Source organism: Pelophylax lessonae, assembly GCF_965119305.1.
Source record: "Pelophylax lessonae genome assembly, chromosome: 9".
Lineage (NCBI taxonomy): Eukaryota > Metazoa > Chordata > Amphibia > Anura > Ranidae > Pelophylax > Pelophylax lessonae.
The window spans coordinates 237908238-237929068 of NC_138776.1; the positions used below are offsets into that span (position 1 = coordinate 237908238).

At 46.6% G+C, this 20831-nt stretch overlaps 1 protein-coding gene across 1 annotated transcript in view; it reads right to left on the minus strand.

Moving 5' to 3' along the window:
- LOC309563337 (membrane-spanning 4-domains subfamily A member 15-like) overlaps positions 1 to 20467 on the minus strand; it is a gene marked incomplete at both ends in the record, with an annotated part of 72129 nt that extends 51662 nt beyond the window's left edge. Inside the window, 2 exons of the mRNA XM_082267732.1 lie at positions 7872 to 7996; positions 20320 to 20467. Of these exons, the coding sequence (XP_082123858.1) occupies positions 7872 to 7996; positions 20320 to 20467 (273 nt within the window). The remainder of the gene's footprint in view (positions 1 to 7871; positions 7997 to 20319) is intronic.
- Between the last annotated feature and the right edge of the window lie 364 nt (positions 20468 to 20831).

Genomic DNA, 20831 nt, shown 5'->3' on the forward strand with positions numbered 1-20831 from the left:
TTTTGGAGTGCAGTGAACAAAATCTTTGTGGGGTGCAGTGAACAAAACCTTTGTGGGGGTACAGTGAACACAATCTTTGTGGGGTGCAGTGAAGACAATCCTTGTGGGGTGCAGTGAAGACAATTCTTGTGGGGTGCAGTGAACAAAATCTTTGGGGGGTACAGTGAACACAATCTTTGTGGGGTGCAGAGAAGACAATCCTTGTGGGGTGTAGTGAACAAAATCTTTGGGGGGGTACAGTGAACACAATCTTTGTGGGGTGCAGTGAACAAAACCTTTGTGGGGTGCAGTGAACACAATCTTTGTGGGGTGCAGTGAAGACAATCCTTGTGGGGTGCAGTGAAGACAATCCTTGTGGGGTGCAGTGAACAAAATCTTTGGGGGGTACAGTGAACACAATCTTTGTGGGGTGCAGTGAACAAAACCTTTGTGGGGTACAGTGAACACAATCTTTGTGGGGTGCAGTGAACAAAACCTTTGTGGGGTACAGTGAACACAATCTTTGTGGGGTGCAGTGAAGACAATCCTTTTGGAGTGCAGTGAACACAATCTTTGTGGGGTACAGTGAACACAATCTTTGTGGGGTGCAGTGAAGACAATCCTTGTGGGGTGCAGTGAAGACAATCCTTGTGGGGTGCAGTGAACAAAATCTTTGGGGGGTACAGTGAACACAATCTTTGTGGGGTGCAGTGAACAAAACCTTTGTGGGGTACAGTGAACACAATCTTTGTGGGGTGCAGTGAAGACAATCCTTTTGGAGTGCAGTGAACACAATCTTTGTGGGGTACAGTGAACACAATCTTTGTGGGGTGCAGTGAACAAAACCTTTGTGGGGTGCAGTGAACAAAACCTTTGTGGGGTACAGTGAACACAATCTTTGTGGGGTGCAGTGAACACAATCTTTGTGGGGTGCAGTGAACACAACCTTTGTGGGGTACAGTGAACACAATCTTTGTGGGGTGCAGTGAACAAAACCTTTGCGGGGTACAGTGAACACAATCTTTGTGGGGTACAGTGAACACAATCTTTGTGGGGTGCAGTGAACAAAACCTTTGTGGGGTACAGTGAACACAATCTTTGTGGGGTGCAGTGAACAAAACCTTTGTGGGGTACAGTGAACACAATCTTTGTGGGGTGCAGAGAAGACAATCCTTTTGGGGTGCAGTGAACACAATCTTTGTGGGGTACAGTGAACACAATCTTTGTGGGGTGCAGTGAACACAATCTTTGTGGGGTGCAGTGAACAAAACCTTTGTGGGGTGCAGTGAACACAATCTTTGTGGGGTGCAGTGAAGACAATCCTTGTGGGGTGCAGTGAAGACAATCCTTGTGGGGTGCAGTGAAGACAAACAATCCTTGTGGGGTGCAGTGAACAAAATCTTTGGGGGGTACAGTGAACACAATCTTTGTGGGGTGCAGTGAACAAAACCTTTGTGGGGTACAGTGAACACAATCTTTGTGGGGTGCAGTGAACAAAACCTTTGTGGGGTACAGTGAACACAATCTTTGTGGGATGCAGTGAAGACAATCCTTTTGGAGTGCAGTGAACACAATCTTTGTGGGGTGCAGTGAACAAAACCTTTGTGGGGTACAGTGAACACAATCTTTGTGGGGTGCAGTGAACAAAACCTTTGTGGGGTACAGTGAACACAATCTTTGTGGGGTGCAGAGAAGACAATCCTTTTGGGGTGCAGTGAACACAATCTTTGTGGGGTACAGTGAACACAATCTTTGTGGGGTGCAGTGAACAAAACCTTTGTGGGGTACAGTGAACACAATCTTTGTGGGGTGCAGTGAACAAAACCTTTGTGGGGTACAGTGAACACAATCTTTGTGGGGTACAGTGAACACAATCTTTGTGGGGTACAGTGAACACAATCTCATACTTCTGAAGCTTTGAGGGTGCTGCCTGTTCTATACTCCTCCTCCTCCTCCTCCTCATCCATCCTTTTAGGTGTACAAACAATAGTAATTGGGGCCTAGTGTGCTTCTGTACGTGTGAAAAACATACACTTTTTTTGATCATATTTCCTATTCTGTTATTCAATAAAAACCTTTGGGGCTCAATTAAATTGCGGAATAGTCTGTGTCGGTACGTGTGAGATCCACCTTTCCAAGTTTTTGGGGTTCATCTCATACTTCTGAAGCTTTGAGGGTGCTGCCTGTTCTATACTCCTCCTCCTCCTCCTCCTCATCCATCCTTTTAGGTGTACAAACAATAGTAATTGGGGCCTAGTGTGCTTCTGTACGTGTGAAAAACATACACTTTTTTTTGATCATATTTCCTATTCCACTATTCAATAAAAACCTTTGGGGCTCAATTAAATTGCGGAATAGTCTGTGTCGGTACGTGTGAGATCCACCTTTCCAAGTTTTTGGGGTTCATCTCATACTTCTGAAGCTTTGAGGGTGCTGCCTGTTCTATACTCCTCCTCCTCCTCTTCCTCATCCATCCTTTTAGGTGTACAAACAATAGTAATTGGGGCCTAGTGTGCTTCTGTACGTGTGAAAAACATACACTTTTTTTTGATCATATTTCCTATTCCGCTATTCAATAAAAACCTTTGTGGCTCAATTAAATTGCGGAATAGTCTATGTCGGTACGTGTGAGATCCACCTTTCCAAGTTTTTGGGGTTCATCTCATACTTCTGAAGATTTGAGGGTGCTGCCTGTTCCATACTCCTCTTCCTCATCCTCCCTTTAGGGTAGGAAAAAATTTAATCGGGCCTAGTCTGTGTTTGTACGTGTGAGATACACAGTTTTTAATCCTATCCTGCTATTCAATACACACCCTTTTGGTGTAAAAAACATTAAATTGCGGCATAGTTTGCATATTTGACTGTGAGATACACCCGTGCGATACTGTTGTTCTTTTGTTCCGCTATTCAATAAAGACCTTTCTAGGGCAAGATCTTAAATTTCAGAAATATGAGGAGAGCGTCAAATAGGGGCCGTGGCCTGGGTCGTGGTGGTGCTGCTGCTAGAGCTCCTGTTGCAAGGAGAGGACGTGGTCGATCTGTGCCAGCTACACGCACAAGTGAAACACCTTCCTCAAGTGTGAGTAGGCGACAGAACCTGTATCAGTATTTGGTAGGGCATCATACGCCTCTAGAAGTGATGAGGCCAGAACACAGAGAGGCGATAGTAGATTGGTTTGCTGCTGACAGTGCCTCCAGTTCCTTCACATTGTCTCCCACCCAGTCTACTGCAGAAAGGTCAGAGTTGGCACCTGCAGCCAATGTCCAACCGTCTTTCACCTCACCCCCTTGCAAATCAGGCAAGCAGTCTGAGCCCCAAGCCATAGAGCAGTCTCTTATTCTTTTTGAGGACTCTGTCAGCAGGGTTTCCCAGGGCCATCCACCTAGCCCTGCCCCAGAAGTGGAAGAGATTGAGTGCAGCGATGCCCAACCACTTATTTCTCAAGATGAGTACATGGAAGGACCATCACAGCACGTCTCCGATGATGACGAAACGCAGGTGCCAACTGCTGCGGCGTTCAGCATTGTGGAGACCGACAGGGAGGGCAGGGGTGAAGACTGGGTGGAAGATGATGTGGAGGACGATGAGGTCCTCGACCCCACATGGAATGAAGGTCATGCAGGTGACCTGAGTAGTTTGGAGGAAGAGGCGGTGGTCGCACAGAGCCACCAGCACAGCAGAAGAGGGAGCAGGGTGCAGAAGCAGAGCGGCCGTGCCCTAGACACTACGCCTGCTACTGCCCAACGCAGCAAGGGAACGAGCGCACCAAAGTCAGCTCAAAAGAGTTCTCTAGCGTGGAAGTTCTTTAGAAAATGTGCTGATGACAGGACACGAGTGGTTTGCACCCTGTGCAATCAGAGCCTGAAGCGAGGCATAAACCTTCTCAACCTGAGCACAACCTGCATGATCAGGCATCTAAGTGCAAAGCACGAGCTGCAGTGGAGTACACACCTTCAAAACCAAGAAACGTCTCTGGCTCATCCTGCTTCCTCTTCTGCTGCAGTCTCGGCCGCTCCAGCCACCTCTGTAGTCATACCGGCACCTGCCACCCCGCAAACAGACGATCTGTCAGCAACACCACCACCTGGGTCACCAACAACCATCTCCACAATGTCCCGTGGAAGCGTTCAGCTTTCCATCTCCCAAACACTTAAGAGGAAGAGGAAGTACCCCCCTACCCACCCGCGATCCCTGGCCCTGAATGCCAGCATTTCACAATTATTGGCCTTTGAAATGCTGTCATTCCGTCTGGTGGAGACGCCCAGTTTTAAAAAGCTTATGTCGGTGGCTGTCCCACAGTACGTCGTGCCCAGCTGCCACTACTTTTCCAGGCAAGCCATCCCTTCCCTGCACAACCAAGTGGGGGAAAAAATCAGGTGTGCACTGCGCAACGCCATCTGTGCCAAGGTCCACCTAACTACCGATACGTGGACCAGTAAGCACGGTCAGGGGCGTTATATCTCCCTAACGGCACACTGGGTAAATGCAGTGGCGGATGGGCCTGAGGCGGATAGAAATTTGGCACATGTCCTTCCACCACCGAGGATTGCAGGGCGCTTCAGTTTGCCTCCTGTTCCTAACTCATCCTACTCCGCTACCTCATCCTCTACCGCCTCCTCATCCGGACAGCGTAATACCTTCACCACCAACTTCAGCACGGCCAGGGCTAAACGACAGCAGGCAGTTTTACAACTTGCCTGTTTGGGGGACAAACCACACACCGCGCAGGAGTTGTGGAGGAGCATGGAACAGCAGACAAATGAGTGGTTGCTGCCAGCGAGCCTCAAGCCCGGCCTGGTGGTGTGCGATAACGGGCGAAATCTCATAGCAGCTCTGGGCCTAGCCGGTTTGACGCACATCCCTTGCCTGGCGCATGTGCTGAATTTGGTGGTGCAGAGGTTCCTTAAAAACTACCCCGATATGTCAGAGCTGCTGCAGAAAGTGCGGGCCGTCTGTGCGCACTTTCGGCGTTCTCACCCTGCTGCTGCTCGCCTGGCAGGGCTGCAGCGTAACTTCGGCCTTCCCGCTCACCGCCTCATATGTGACGTGCCCACAAGGTGGAACTCCACCTTGCACATGCTGCAAAGACTGTGCGAGCAGCAGCAGGCCATAGTGGAGTTTCAGCTGCAGCACGCACGCGTGAGTCGCTCTGCGGAACAGCACCACTTCACCACCAATAACTGGGCCTCCATGCGAGACCTGTGTGCCTTGTTGCGCTGTTTTGAGTACTCCACCAACATGGCCAGTGGCAATGACGCCGTTCTCAGCTTAACTATCCCACTTCTATGCCTCCTTGAAAAAACAATTCGGGCGATGATGGAAGAGGATGTGGCACAGGATGAGGAGGAGGAGGAGGAGGATGAAGAGGTAACATTTCAAAGGCTTTCAGGGCAGTCATTCGCAAGGGGCTCCGAGGGTGGGTTCCTGCACACACAAACGCCAGGGACACAATTGTCCAGCAGGGGCACATTTCTGGAGGATGAGGAGGATGAGGAGGAGGAGGAGCTGGAGGAGGAGATGGAACCATGTTCACAGCAGGGTGGCACCCAGGCCAGCTCATGGCCATCACTGGTGCGTGGCTGGGAGGATACAGAGGACACGGACGATACACCTCCCACAGAGGACAGCCTTTCGTCGCCTCTGGGCAGCCTGGCACACATGAGCGATTACATGCTGCAGTGTCTCCACAACGACCGCCGAGTTGCCCACATTCTAACTTGTGCTGATTACTGGGTGGCCACGCTGCTGGATCCCCATTACAAGGACAACGTACCGTCCTTAATTCACTCACTGGAGCGCGATCGCAAGATGCGCGAGTACAAGCGCACGCTGGTAGACGCGATGCTGCTGGCATTCCCATCTGACAGCGGGGCCACAGTGGAAGCACAAGGCAGAGGAGGAGGAGGAGGAGGTCGCCAACTCAACCAGGGCACCGCCAGCACCTCAGAAGGCAGGGTTAGCATGGCCGAAATGTGGAAAAGCTTTGTCAGCACGCCACAACAAACAGCAGCACCAGCAGCTCAGATGGAACGTCTTAGCAGGAGGCAGCATTTTACTAACATGGTGGAGCAGTATGTGTGCACACGCCTACATGTAGTGAATGAGGGGTCTGCCCCCTTCAACTTCTGGGTCTCCAAATTGGGCACATGGCCTGAGCTTGCCCTTTACGCCTTGGAGGTGCTGGCGTGCCCTGCAGCCAGTGTATTATCTGAACGGGTATTTAGCACGGCTGGGGGTGTTATAACAGACAAGCGCAGCCGCCTGTCCAGAGACAATGTGGACAAGCTCACGTTCATTAAAATGAACCAGGCATGGATCCCACAGGGCTTTTCCGTACCTTGTGCAGAATAGCAATGGATACCGACCTTACCCAGCCATTGTTCCATTTTTGCTCTTTCTCACTCTTTTGGGGTGTACCCTCATTTAAAATTTGTGAAAAGAAGCAGTGTTGGCTACCTCGTCCTCCTCCTCAGGGCCAGATTAACGTAGGGGCTATTGGAGCTGCAGCTCCATGCAGGCCCCTACCTTTTATATAGGCCCCGGGTTGGCCATATTCACTGTGACCGCTCTTCTGTCACTTGTAAACACAGAAGACTGGCTTCTATGCTCGCTTCCCCAGGCAGCACCCTCAGAACCTCCCCACACAGCGCGAAGGCCGGACAAGGAGGGACAGTTGCCGATGCATGGATGTGTTTATGGGCTTCAGAGACAGCATCCCATGTTGAATTAGGCATGCATGGCTGCACCCTTCCTCCTCTGGGTGCATGCCAAGGCACGGCCCTTCAAAATCCTCAGCACCAAGACCATGATGCTCTTAATCCGGCCCTGGTCCTCCTCCACCGCCGCTTCCACCTACACCGCCCATAGGTGTGCGCAGCCTATTGCATTAGGGTGTGCACCCCAAAGTTGAAATACACATGCATGTGTTTGCCTACATGTACATGGCCCCGATACATTACTCTCCCTGCTGGCAAAGAGAAATAGAGCAGAGCAGGTGCGAGGGAGATCTTTTCCATCTCCTCACTGGCAAACAGAGCGATAATGCTTTGTGCCCTAGGTGATTAGGGTGTGCCCAGGTACACCAGGCACACCCTGTGCGCACGCCTATGACACCGCCACATCCACCACCACCTCAACCTCCCTCCTACTCCATATGGGCCTCGTCCTTCAGAGATGAAGAACATTGTTTTATTTTTCTGTTTTTTTTTTGTTGTTTTAAGTTATTTCCCTATCCACATTTGTTTGCAGAGCACTTGCCATGCTCTTAACTACGTTTTGCTGCCATTTGCAGCACTCTAGCCCTTTCCATTGGTGTTTTAGAGCCATTTTAGTGCCTTAAAGTTCGGGCCCCCATTGACTTCAATGGGGTTCGGTGTCCGGGAAAAGTTCGGTAAAAGTCCGGGACACGGACCCGGACTTTTTTTTAAAGTTTGGCCGAACCCGTCGAACACGGACATCTAGGTGTCCGCTCAACCCTAATTATTAGCACTGGAATCGCACAAGATCATTTGGTTTATCACGTTTATAGAAGTTATTTTTTGGACTTCATTTTTTGGACTCACATTTATTCACAATATATTTAGTTTTTTGGATTCCATATCCAACATTCATATTGTGGACTTATTTTCTGGGCACAATTTATTGATGCACCATTATTTGATGTATTGAGGATTGCTTTTATTTTATTTATTGGTGTTGTGCGCAACTAGTGTCATGGTTTTCTTTCACTATTTTCATTATTGATTTATTTAAGTTGCGGCACATATATATACATATATACAGACTCACATCTATATATATATATTTCAGCACACATTTGGAATTCGAATTTCAAAAGGGTGTGTATACATATTTAGCACAAGAATTTTTGCATTTTTGTTCCTATACTTACCCCTAAAACTTTTGGTTCTCCTTTGAGCAGCACTTTGCGGAACTCAGACATGTCTAGTTGTTCGGCTGGCTGGGTTGGTGATGGGGCATTGCGTTCTAAAGTATATGGGTTGTTTGTAGCAGGACCTGTTTAATGTAGAACAGACAGTACAAGAAATTAAACACATTTGTGAAGTTACCATGTGCCTGAATCAAGATTTTAAAAGGAACCATCTGCCATGCCCATAGTGACAAATTCTACCGACAGCTGCAATTTGATTGGAAGAATCTAGCTGGTTGCTATGGGCAACACAGATGGTTCTTTGGCAGTGAGGCTCTATGTGATATCAAATAAGTGACCTGCAGGGTAAGGATTCCATAGTTGCTGTGAGTAACCCCCTCCTTGGCCTTCGTTGCCCCATTGTTTCATCCTTGACTGTACCTGTCAGAAACAAAAATCATTGTATTATGTACTGCACAGATTATGTCTTCCTGTTTTTTTTTTTTTAAAACAAATAGGTGTCATTTTATATTTTAAATAATAATGAAAGGTGTTCTGGTAGATCATAGACTTAGGCCCCGTTCACACTGGGGCGACGCTACTTTGCCGGGCGACCTCATAGGTCGCGGTGCGCAGCTCGCACCGCGACCTCGGAGCGGCCGGCACGGACTTCATAACATTGAAGTCTATGCAGGTCGCTCCGGGTCACCCCAAAGAAGCTCCGGACCCTTTTTCTAAGTCGGAGCGACTTGTGTCGCTCCTATTAGAACGGGTCCGCAGCTTCTCTATGGAAGGCGACCTACGGCGACCTGTCAGGCGACCAGGCTGCCTGACAGGTCGCCCCAGTGTGAACGGGGGCTTAAAGTAGAACTATGAGCAAAACTTTTTTTTTATTTTTATTTTGGATGAAGCAAGTGAGGGTTATAGCCCCTGTCAGATTTTTTTTTCTTGCCATCCCTATCCTATTACAGAAATTTCCTTTTACATCCTGTCCCAAAGCCAAACAGGAAGTGAGAGGAAATTCCTGCAAATTAAGTGTCCTCCAAAAATTGGGATTTTTATATACTTTCACTTTCAATAATAATGATGAACAGAACAAATAGAAAGTGTGAATCTCCTTATTGGGGGCACAGACAGCAATAAAAACTGACAGGGGTTCTAATCCCTCTCTATTCCAAAACTAAAGAAAAAAAAAGTTTTGCCTTTAGTTATACTTTATTAATGCATGCAATGCCAAGCTGCAGTTTCTAAAGCTAGCAAACTCCTTTCTTACAATAAAAGAGGTATGGACTCCAAAGAGAGAGAGAGAGACATCATGTTGCCCCTGTACAAATCATTAGTAAGACCTCATCTGGAATATGCAGTTCAGTTTTGGGCACCAGTTCTTAAAAAGGATATCAGGGAACTGGAGAAAGTGCAGAGAAGGGCAACCAAACTGATAAGAGGCATGGAGGAGCTCAGCTATGAGAAAAGATTAAAGGAGAGATTAGAGGCTGCAACAGTATGAACTCAGCCTAAAGACTTTGTTCCGTTTTTGCAAAAGTGATTGAAACATTGGTTCAAGCACCACCTTATACTGCCTTCTGAAAAATAATTTCAACCAAACTGATAAGAGGCATGGAGGAGTTCAGCTATGAGGAAAGATTAGAGGAACTGAATTTATTCTCTCTTGAAAAGAGGAGATTGAGGGGGGATATGATCACCATGTATAAGTACATAAGGGGTCCATATAGTGAACTTGGCACTGAGGTATTCACTTTCTGGACATTACAAAAGCAGGCAATCTTTACGTTAGGAAAAAAGGAGTTTCTTCACAGTAAGAGCTGTGAAGAAAATGTGCAAGACTCCCTCAAGAACTGGTTCTGGTTAGCTCAGTAGATTGTTTAAAAAAAAAATATGCTGGATGCCATCATACATGCACAAAATATAACTGGATATTAATATAGAGGTCATAACACCAGGGGTAGTTGGTTGGCACTTGCGGGATCACGAAGGAAGTTTTTTCCCCCACTGGAACAATGTGGGTCTTTTTTTGCCTTCCTCTGGATCTACTGTGGGTATAGGGGTGTGAATATGGAGGCTTTCTGTTTGTGTGTGTTTTTTTTTATTGAACTTTATTAGATGTACCAGTGTATTTTTTTAACCTGAAATACCTGAAAGTGCTCCTTGGACCCCTCCATGTGGCTAGGCTGTGAACAAGTCTCACTCATCGCCATACTTGGGTGGAGTAGTAGAATGTATTTTGAGGTGTTTATGTATGCCTATGCTGTGTTAGAAATAAATACTTTTTTTTAACTTTTATTTTCTTTCCACATTTTCCAAAAACCTGTGGCAAAAAAATGACAATTTCAAAAGACTCATTCTGCCTCTTGCTAAATACCTTGAACTATCTACTTTCCAAAAAGGGGTAATTTAGGGGAGTATTTGTACTGTCTAGTATTTATATAAGAAATTAGTTATTTTTCTCAATTTTGTCTTTTGTCCTTTATAAAGGTCTATATCCTTTTTTTTTGTTATTTTTTTTTTATTATTTAACCCAGTGGTGATTAAATACCACCAAATCTGTCTCCAAAAATGATGAAAATGTAAAAAGATGGAAACAGCGTTGCATCGACTAATTGTAATTGCACGAGTACCGTATATACTCAAGTATAAGCCGAGTTTTTCAGCACATTTTTTTGTGCTGAAAACGCCCCCCTCGGCTTATACTCGAGTCAACAAAAAAAAAAAAAAAATGTCCCCGGCCGGCTCTAGATTTAAAAATGTCACGGCGCATGCGCCGCCGCTCGAGACAGGCCGTACACGTTTGGCTATTCCCAGGAATAGCCGAACGTATACAAGCTTTCCCGAGCAGCGGCGCATGAGCAATGACATGTCGGCACCGGGCGCCGCCCATTTTTTGAATTTAAAGTGCCTCTGGAACACAGCCGCACTACCTGCCATTATGCGGGGCTGCGAGCATACTACAAGGGATGCAGTGCTGCGGGCATGGTACACCAGAGACGGAGCTGTCATCCGCCTGAGCAAAACGGAGTTCGCCTGGGTGCACCGCCCGTGTGAAAGGGGCCTTAAACTTTCACACAGACTAATGCCTCGTACACACGATCAGATAATCGGACAACTTATCGTTCGCATTTTGTTGCGTGATACTAATATCGAATTCAACAATGCGTACTAAATGTATGATTTTTTTTCCCCCTTACGATTCTGGAAAAGCTCCCTGGTTGCGTAGCTACGTATGGGATAGTGCAAAACAAAAACAATGGCAGACAGGTTTTTTCCGGGTTATTTTCGTGTTTCTGATCATGCGTTGTCCTTGTCAACCAATTTTTAGCGAACGCACACTGTACTGATTAAACGATTGTCGTTCACTAGGCTATCGTACAACAAAAGTTTTCGTGTTTATCCCGTCGGATTTTGTAAGACAAATTATTGTGATCGGCTGTCGAAAGCTGTGTACTAATGATCAGATTATCGTGCGATCAATTCCAAAGCAATTTTTTTTGTACGATTATCCGATCCTGTGTACGAGGCATAAGGCCCATTTCGTACAGGTGGACCGTTCATTTCAGTTCAGTCATGTCAAAATTGATGAAGTATTCATCAGTTTTTCATCAGTGGTCATCAGTTTTGCATCAGTTTTTTTTTTATATATCCACTACCAATACAAAAACGGATGAAAAACTGACCATTTGTCAGTTTACATCTGTTTTTCGACCGATCCATTTTTTAACGGAAGAAAAATAGAGCTTTGATCAGTTAACCACTTCCCGACCACCCGCTGACTTTTGATGGCTTTTTTTGTGGCTTTCCTGCGCAAACCAACGTAGACCTACGTCAGTCACGCAAATGAAGCTAGGGGGCGAGCGCGCGCTGCCGGCGAAGTCAATGCACGGGTCAGGCGGCTCCGATTGCTGCCTGACACCAGTGATCGCTCCCCGCTGAGAGAGAAGGACGGGCAGCTGTTCTAAACACAGCTGACCATTCTTCTCTCTGAAATGATCATAGAGCTCCTGTGATCCTTCTATATAGGATCACATGTCTCTATGGTCATTTCAAAAGCCACGCCCCCCCACAGTTAGAATCACTCCCCTAGGCTCACATTTAACCCCTTGATCACCCACAGGGTTAACCCCTTCCCTGCCAATGGCATTATTACAGTAACAGTGCATATTTTTTAGCACTGATTACTGTAGTAATGTCACTGGTACCCCCAAAAATGTCATAAATGTCAGTTAGGGGTCCGATCTGTCCGCTGCAATGTCACAGTCCCGCAAAAAATTGCAAATCGCCGCCATTACTAGTAAAAAAAAAAAGAAACACAGTAAAAATGACATAAATCTTTCCCGTAGTTAGTAGACGCCATAAATTTTGCACAAATTGCGATTTTTTTTTTTACCAAAAATATGTAGCAAAAAACAAATTGGTCTAAAATGTTAAAAAAAAAAAAAAAAATTAGAATGCTATATAGCAGAATGTGAAAAATATATATATTTTTTTCAAAATTGTCGCCCTTTTTTTGTTTATAGCGCAAAAAATAAAAATCGCACAGGTGATCAAATACCACCAAAAGAAAGCTCTATTTGCGGGAAAATAAGGACATTAATTTTTTTTTGGGTACAGCGTCGCACGACCGGGTAATTGTCCGTTAAAATAACGCAGTGCCGAATCACAAAATAGAGCCTGGTCAGGAAGGGGGCAATTCCTTCCGGTCTTAAAGTGGTTAAAAAAAAAAAAAGGATGATGACGGATGCGGATGTAAACTGATGTAAATGGATGATCGTCCGTTTACATCTGTTTTTCCATAGCGATGCATTGATGTCTGTTTTTCATCTGTCAACAGATGGATGAAAAATGAACAAACGGACAGCATGTTTGAAAGGGGCCTAAATAATATGATTTGGGTTATTTTTACTGAAGAAATGTAGCAGTATAAATTTTTTGGTCAAAGTTTATGAAGGAAAATTACTTATTTGCAAAACTTGGAAAAAAAACTGGAAGTTAAGAAAAACGCGAAAAAAAAGAAAAAAAAGAAAAACGTGCTTTTTTCACATTTTTTTTCATTTATTGCCCAAAAAAATAAAAAAACCAGAGGTGATTAAATACCAAAACAAGCTCTATCTAAAATGGGCACAGTGTTGCACGACTGAGTAATTATCATTCAAAGCTCGACAGCACTGAAAGCTGATAATTGTCCTTCGCAAGAAAGTGCCCAGTATTAGGGTGGATAAGAAAAATAAGCCACAAATAACAGAAACAGAATGGAGAATACTTTGTTATCAATAGATGGGAATCTGAGATAATTTGTGCTGCAAACAGTAAAGGTTATTTCTCTATCGCTCATTGACAGACGTAGTCTTCTTGATTCTCAAGAGCTGGGTTATGTTGTCTCCGCAGGAGTAGGACTAGGCAGAATGACAAAAACGTTCTGGCTCCACCCTAGGGGGCAGTCCCTGAGGGTATATCCTCCCTCTCTCTGCTACAGGGAATCAGTTTTTTTCTGTCTAGTCAGGAGTAAGGACCTAAGTTCCTTGCTGGGATCTTTTGGTCCTGGCAAGACTTTTTTTCTTTAAGAAAAAGACATTTTTTTAGGTAGTTTTCTCCAGTGTTTTTTTCCTGTGAGATCTTCAAGCAAAGATGCCGGACTGGGCGACACTTGTGGTCACCCCAGCCGGCCTACGAGCGCGTGCAGACCAGGCATTGCGCTTGGTCGGCCGCGACATATTCAAGTAAGTATGCGGGGCCGGGCGACGGGCTGGATGTGAGATCCAGTGGTCACCCCGGTCTCTGCCTAAAAAGCGCGTGCAGACCAGTGCGCTGAGTCGGCCGCGACGGAGTCCCAGTTAAGGGACTGACTTTGCGAGTTAAGAGCTCGCTTGGACGCCAGGACCAGAGAGTCGAGGCGTCCACAAACCCCCACCTCGGTGGAGAGGGTATTATGAAGAGAGGGTGCCTGTCGGTTCGGTATGGTGAGTAAAACGTTCCCTTTTTTCCTCATTTATGAGGCAGTATATATTATGGGCCCCTCCATATATGGTCAGTATATATCTGACACTTACAAGTCCCCCTTGTAATACAGCATGTGTTTGTGGGAAGTGGACTTGGTTCAAGAGCTAGCACTCTACCCAGCAGACTGTAACATTACAGCAAACATAGGAGGTATAATCCTACCTTATGTGCAGTGTATCTCTGTAGATCCATATGTCACCTCTCAGCAGAGTGCAGGTGGATGTGCTGGGAAGACGATATCGGCGGTCCGCCGCCATTTTGCCGTAGACCGAATGCATGTATGTCCTCAGGTCACGCCGGCCGCCATGTTTTTGGAGTCTTATGTCTCTTCTATGGGGGCGGCCATGTTTTGTGAGCCCAGCTTCCTCGTGGAGGGCTGGGAACGCCGGAAGGCGTACACAGGGGGCGGAGCCACGCCTTCTGCCCGGGAAAAAGCAAACAGCTCCTTCCAGTCTGTGTAAGACAGACGCTGGCTGCAGTTTGTTGGAAACTGCTCTGCATCGGTTGGTGAGCCTTGGGGGTCCCTCTCTCTCTCTCTCTGGGATCGAGAAGCAGGTACTCTGAGGGGCGCTATTGCGCTAGGGGGAGACACACAAAAAAAAAAAAAAAAAAGAAAGAAGTTTTTTGTTTATTGCTGGCAAAAGTGTCCTGTATTAACATGGACCCTGCCACTCATGTATCTCCTCCGGATCCCCTCGAGGGGTCTGCGGGATCCTCCAGCACCCCATTGACAATTGAATCTTTGTCAGCCATTATGGAAACTTTTGTGTCCCGGGTGGAAGTGGCTTGTCAGGGACAGGGCGCAAGAAAGCGACCCCCGCCTAACCCCTTATTATCTGAAACCTCGGATTCAGACTCTGAGCCTATTTCTGCAGTTGCAGGTACTTCATCTGGTATTGGTGTCTCGGGTCCTGTCTCTTCAGACAGTGAGGAGGATGTTTCGGCATCAGCCATAGCCCGAGAGGAAGCGTTGGTAAACGCACTCATTGTATCTGTTCAAGAGACTTTAAGGTTACAGGGTATTCCATCAGAAATATCTGAAACTGAGATCCCTTTTGGGACCAAAAAGCGCAGCAAAGTGGCAAAGGTTTTTCCATTGCCCAAATGTTTTGGCAATCCAATCGATGAAGAATGGCGTCTGCCAAAACGCATTTTTAATATTTCCAAACGCATTGACAGGCGTTATCCGTTTGAGGAAACCCTTATTAAGAAATGGACAGAACCACCTGTGGTGGATTCACCAATTGCTAGATTGAATAAAGCCACGGTTATTCCTTTGGAAGACGCTCCGTCTTTTAAAGATCCAGTGGATCGCAAGATAGAAGCTATGTCTCGCACCATGTTTTCCTTGATTGGATCAGCTTTCAGGCCAATAATTGCTATTGGTCTGGTTTCGCAGGCTGTAACTGAATGGACCAAGTGGTTACGCCGGGACTTAGAAGAAGTCCCTCAGGCGGTATCAGATTTGTTGGAACAAATGATACAGGGGTTACAGTTTGTATGTGATGCGGCGTTAGACGCCACTCCATTAATGGCGCGAGCATCAGTCTCAGCAGTGGTTCTCAGGCGCACACTGTGGCTAAAAGGTTGGATAGCCGACCAAGGTTCCAAGAAAGCATTGGCTAATATCCCCTTTTCAGGAGAACGTCTATTTGGAGCCAACTTAGATGAGATCATTAAGGATCTCACCGGTGGAAAAAGCACCTTTTTACCGCAAAATTTTAAAGGTAGAGGAACTCGTCAAAGACGAGGGCCTTCTTTTTCTGCTCACAAGAGGTTTTTTCGTCCAGCAGGTGAAAAAACTAAGTCCTCCAAGCCTCCTGCAGGAGGCATCAGGGGTCGTTGGTCGGGCAAGCAAAAGCCCGCCCCCTCCAGACCTGAAGATAAATCATCCAAAGCCTGAAGGTGCGCCCCCACCCATAACTGGGGTGGGGGGACGTCTTCGCCGGTTCCCGGATCCATGGCTTTCCAGAATCCCGGACAAATGGGTTTGCGAAGTCATAAAGTCAGGGTACAAGATCGAGTTTCGATCTCTTCCACCGGCGCGATTCTTCCCTTCCAATATCCGACTATCTCCGGATCGTCTAGAAGATCTGCGGAGAGCAGTCACAGATCTACTACAACAAGGAGTGGTAGTCCACGTTCCTTGGACAGAACGGTTTCAAGGGTTTTATTCAAACCTGTTTACAATACCCAGGAAAGAGGGCAAAGTGCGTCCAATTCTGGACTTAAGAGCACTCAATTCTTTCGTCAACATAAGAAGATTCAGAATGGAGTCCATTCGCACGGTAGCAGCCTTCCTGCATCCAGGGGATGTCCTAGCGTCCATAGACATCAAGGACGCCTATCTTCACATTCCCATTTTCGCAGGACATCAGCGTTTTCTACGCTTTTCCGTAGAGGAGAACCACTATCAGTTTGTGGCGTTACCTTTCGGTCTCGCCACGGCTCCGCGGGTCTTCACAAAAGTGTTGGCCCCAATGTTGGCACTTCTGCGCCAAAGAGGTATATCGATTCTAGGTTACCTAGACGATCTTCTGCTTCATGCAGAGTCTCCTCAGACCTTGCTACAAAACATAGAAATTACTATGATTTCTTTACAGGAATTCGGGTGGCTGGTGAACCAGCAAAAGTCCTTTCTGGTTCCCACCCAGAGGCTCGAATATCTGGGTCTAATTCTAGACACAGTCAGGACAAGAGTGTTTCTTCCGGTAGGGAAACTTCGAAAGATTCAATCAGCAGTCCAGTTGTTACTGTCCAACAGCTGGTCTTCCCTTCGGACTTGCATGAGGGTTCTGGGGTTGATGGTGGCTTCATTCGAAGCAGTCCCGTTCGCCCAGTCCCATACCCGAATTCTTCAGCAAGAGATTCTCCTCAGATGGAATCGGAATCCGGAATCCCTGGACAATCAGATACGATTGAGCAAACAGACCAGAGAGTCTCTGGTTTGGTGGCTTCGGTCTCCAATGCTCAGCCAGGGAAAGTCATTTCTGCCAATATATTGGACGATAGTGACCACGGATGCCAGTCTATCCGGATGGGGAGGAATTCTCGGTCAATTATCTGTCCAGGGACTTTGGTCCCCGGAAGAATCCAGATTACCGATAAATGTATTAGAACTGAGAGCGATCAGACTTTGTCTGATTTACTGGACCGAGCAGCTCCAGGGCAGCCCGGTTCGGATCCAGTCGGACAATGCCACGGCCGTGGCTTATGTCAATCACCAGGGGGGCACCAAGAGTGTCCGAGCGGCCAAGGAAGTGGCTTGCATTCTTCGCTGGGCGGAACGATTTGTTCCAGCAATCTCTGCGGTGTTCATTCCGGGGGTGGAGAATTGGCAGGCAGATTATCTCAGCCGTCAGACCCTGGATCAGGGGGAATGGTCCCTCCATCCAGACGTTTTCCACCAATTGTGCCTACGGTGGGGCACCCCGGATGTGGATCTGTTGGCATCACGATTCAACAGGAAAGTTCAGAGATTCGTGGCTCGCTCCCGCGATCCTCTAGCAGAAACCGCAGACGCACTGATCGCCCCGTGGGGGCAATACCAGCTAATATATGCCTTCCCTCCTCTCGCGTTACTGCCAAGACTTCTTCGCAGGGTAGAGGAGGAAGGAATCCCAGTAATCCTGGTAGCTCCGGACTGGCCTCGTCGAGCTTGGTACGCCGACATGGTCAGACTGGTGGCGGACGTCCCGTGGAGACTTCCTCTCAGAGAGGATCTACTGTCTCAGGGACCGATCTTCCATCCTGCTTTACGATCGCTGGCTTTAACGGCCTGGCTATTGAGACCCAGGTGCTGAAAGACAAAGGTTTGTCAGCTTCAGTTATTCCTACTCTAGTTGAAGCAAGGAAAGCGACTTCCAGAAAGATTTATCATCGCACATGGAAGTCCTACATTGCATGGTGTGAACCTTTGGGGTTCCGTCCTCGGTCTTATTCGATTAGTCGAATATTGGCTTTTCTGCAACAGGGGGTTGAGCAGAAACTGGCCTTGAGTACTATCAAGGGTCAGGTCTCAGCATTAGCCATCTTCTTTCAGAAGCCTTTGGCTACTCATTCCTTGGTGCGGAATTTCATCCAGGGGGTGCGACATCTGGCTCCGCCAGTGCGCGCGCCGTTACCCCCCTGGGATCTTAATTTAGTGTTGTCGGTTCTTCAGAAACCTCCCTTTGAAGATATTAGGGAGATTCCTCTACCCACGTTGTCCCAGAAGGTGGCCTTCTTGGTGGCTATTACTTCTGCACGCAGGGTGTCAGAACTGGCCGCATTATCTTGTCGTTCACCATATCTGGTGGTTCATAGAGATAAGGTGGTTCTTCGTCCGAATCCATCCTTCCTACCAAAAGTAGTTTCAGAATTTCATCTGAATGAAGAAATTGTATTACCTTCCCTGTGTCCTAAGCCCAGTCATCCTCGGGAATTTGCTTTGCACTCCTTGGATGTGGTCCGGGCGATCAGGGTATACTTGAAAACGACAGACTCGTTTCGCAAGACGGATTCACTTTTTGTGATCCCAGATGGACCCAAAAAGGGGTTGCCTGCATCTGCCGCGACCATTTCCAGATGGATCAGACAGACGATAGTGCAGGCTTATTCTATTAAGGGTCGGGAGCCCCCGTTCCCTGTTAAGGCGCACTCCACTCGGGCACTTAGTGCGTCATGGGCCTTTCGCCATCAGGCGTCAGTGGTCCAGGTGTGCAAGGCGGCTACCTGGTCGTCGGTGCATACCTTCTCCAAACATTATAAAATTGATGTAATGGCATCGTCCGATGCCTCATTTGGCCGCAAGGTTTTGCAGGCCGCAATTTGAGGAGACCAGTGGTCTGCCTCGAGGGTTTTTTTCCGTTGGAAAATTTTTTCTTTAGTCTCATTCTTTGTTTATAATGAGCCTTTAAAACTTCTAGTTTGGCACCGGTTGGGCCTACTAGATTGGATTTGATTTTGTCAATCCCACCCCTCATTTGTGGCACTGCTTCTGGATGTCCCAGCTCTTGAGAATCAAGAAGACTACGTCTGTCAATGAGCGATAGAGAAAAATGGATTTTTGTAAGAACTTACCGTAAAATCCTTTTCTCTTAAGCTCATTGACAGACGTAGTACCCGCCCCTCTATCATTGAGTTGGGTTGGGTTAAATTCTCTGTACTGCTTTAAACAGAACTGATTCCCTGTAGCAGAGAGAGGGAGGATATACCCTCAGGGACTGCCCCCTAGGGTGGAGCCAGAACGTTTTTGTCATTCTGCCTAGTCCTACTCCTGCGGAGACAACATAACCCAGCTCTTGAGAATCAAGAAGACTACGTCTGTCAATGAGCTTAAGAGAAAAGGATTTTACGGTAAGTTCTTACAAAAATCCATTTGTTTGGAAGGACACTTAATGCCAATCTCCTGCCATAAAATGAAGTACTAATGTCTGCATTACAAGGAAGTGAATTTTACATTTTTCTCTTTCCTTATTGATGGACTTTGTGTTGATGACGTTCAGGTTTATCTGTATTGCACATTGTTGTTTGATGTACTTGAAAGCACCCAGTGCTGCTTGTTAGGCCCCTTTCACACTGATGGACTGATCAGGTCCACCGGTCAGTTTTTCAGGCAGACCTGATCAGGACAATCCATTGCTCTCTATGGAGCTGCGAAATTCTACGGACAGTCCACCGACATCCGATCCAATCCTGTCTGTTAAAAACCGGTGTATGGGGATCGGTTCCCCATCCATCTGGCAGATCGGATGGGATGACAGTCAGATGTAAATGGACAGGTAGTCTGTTTCCATCCAACATCCCATAGAGGACAGTGGGCTGTATGACTGATGCAGAGCGAACACGGACCTGTCATCTGCCTGCTAAGCGGAGAGATACCGCGCTGAGCGGGCGGATCCGCTGGCGGAATCCACCAGTGTGAAAGGGGCCTTAGTCGCTGTGTACATACATACATATCTAAGTCTCTGGCCCAAATATCAGAGGCATCGAGCCAGGACTCACAGAGCACCGAGCCTCATCAGAGCAGTAAGTAAAGCAGACCATACATGATTATTGTTAAACCAGCGGGTCGAATGGAAAAACCTTCCCCGCCAGCAGAATACAATAATCTGTTGCCGGCTATAGCAGGAGGGACTGATTGTTCAAGAAAAAACCTTTGGCTGGTTTAACATAAGATAGATCAACTTGTGTACAACCAGCTAACCCCTACATAGATCAAAACTTGACCGGTCCCTTAGCCTTCAAGTGTTTTTTAAAACTAGATTATAGAAAAGTGAACATAATGATTTCACCTTAGTGAGTTAACAAACCCCTATATAAAAATTCATCCTAATTGCACTTAACTTTACCAAGTACACATATTAACTGAGTATAAGTTTTGTCATTTTATTGGCTATACTCTACAAAAATTTCTCCAGTTCGTAAAGCTGAACTTCAGCTTTAGCTTCAGTATTGTACAGTTTTATAGGCTTCTCACTTGTACTGAAATTGCTTACTCTTATTTTCACTGCAAACTGTAAGCTTCTCAAAGTTTGCATTAGAGCCTGCAGCGAGTCAGATGGAGCCTGCCACATTTCCTGGCTGAAGAATCCACTAATATTGATAAGGAAAAGGGAGGCAGCCATTTTATTTATCAAACATTTATTTATGATTATCAAACGTATTTATGATTAGGCAGATATATTGGATGTACATGTTGTGAGAAGTCATATTGTATAACAACTGTTGTGTTCAAAAGCCATTTACACCTCCAGCTGTTAGATTGATATTTAGAACTTTGAAGGCTTGTTCAGCAAACAAGCCTTGGAAGTGATGTGAATGACCATCCGCATATCAAAGAATGTCACCAAAGACTCAAACGGGACTTCAAAAGAATTTAGTTAGCTAGGTGCCACCCACTTCAGAATGTATAAATTGTAATACAAGTCCTTAGGAAGACAGAGCAAATGTTTTCAAACCAACAGAATGTAATGTGACTGAATTGCTCTC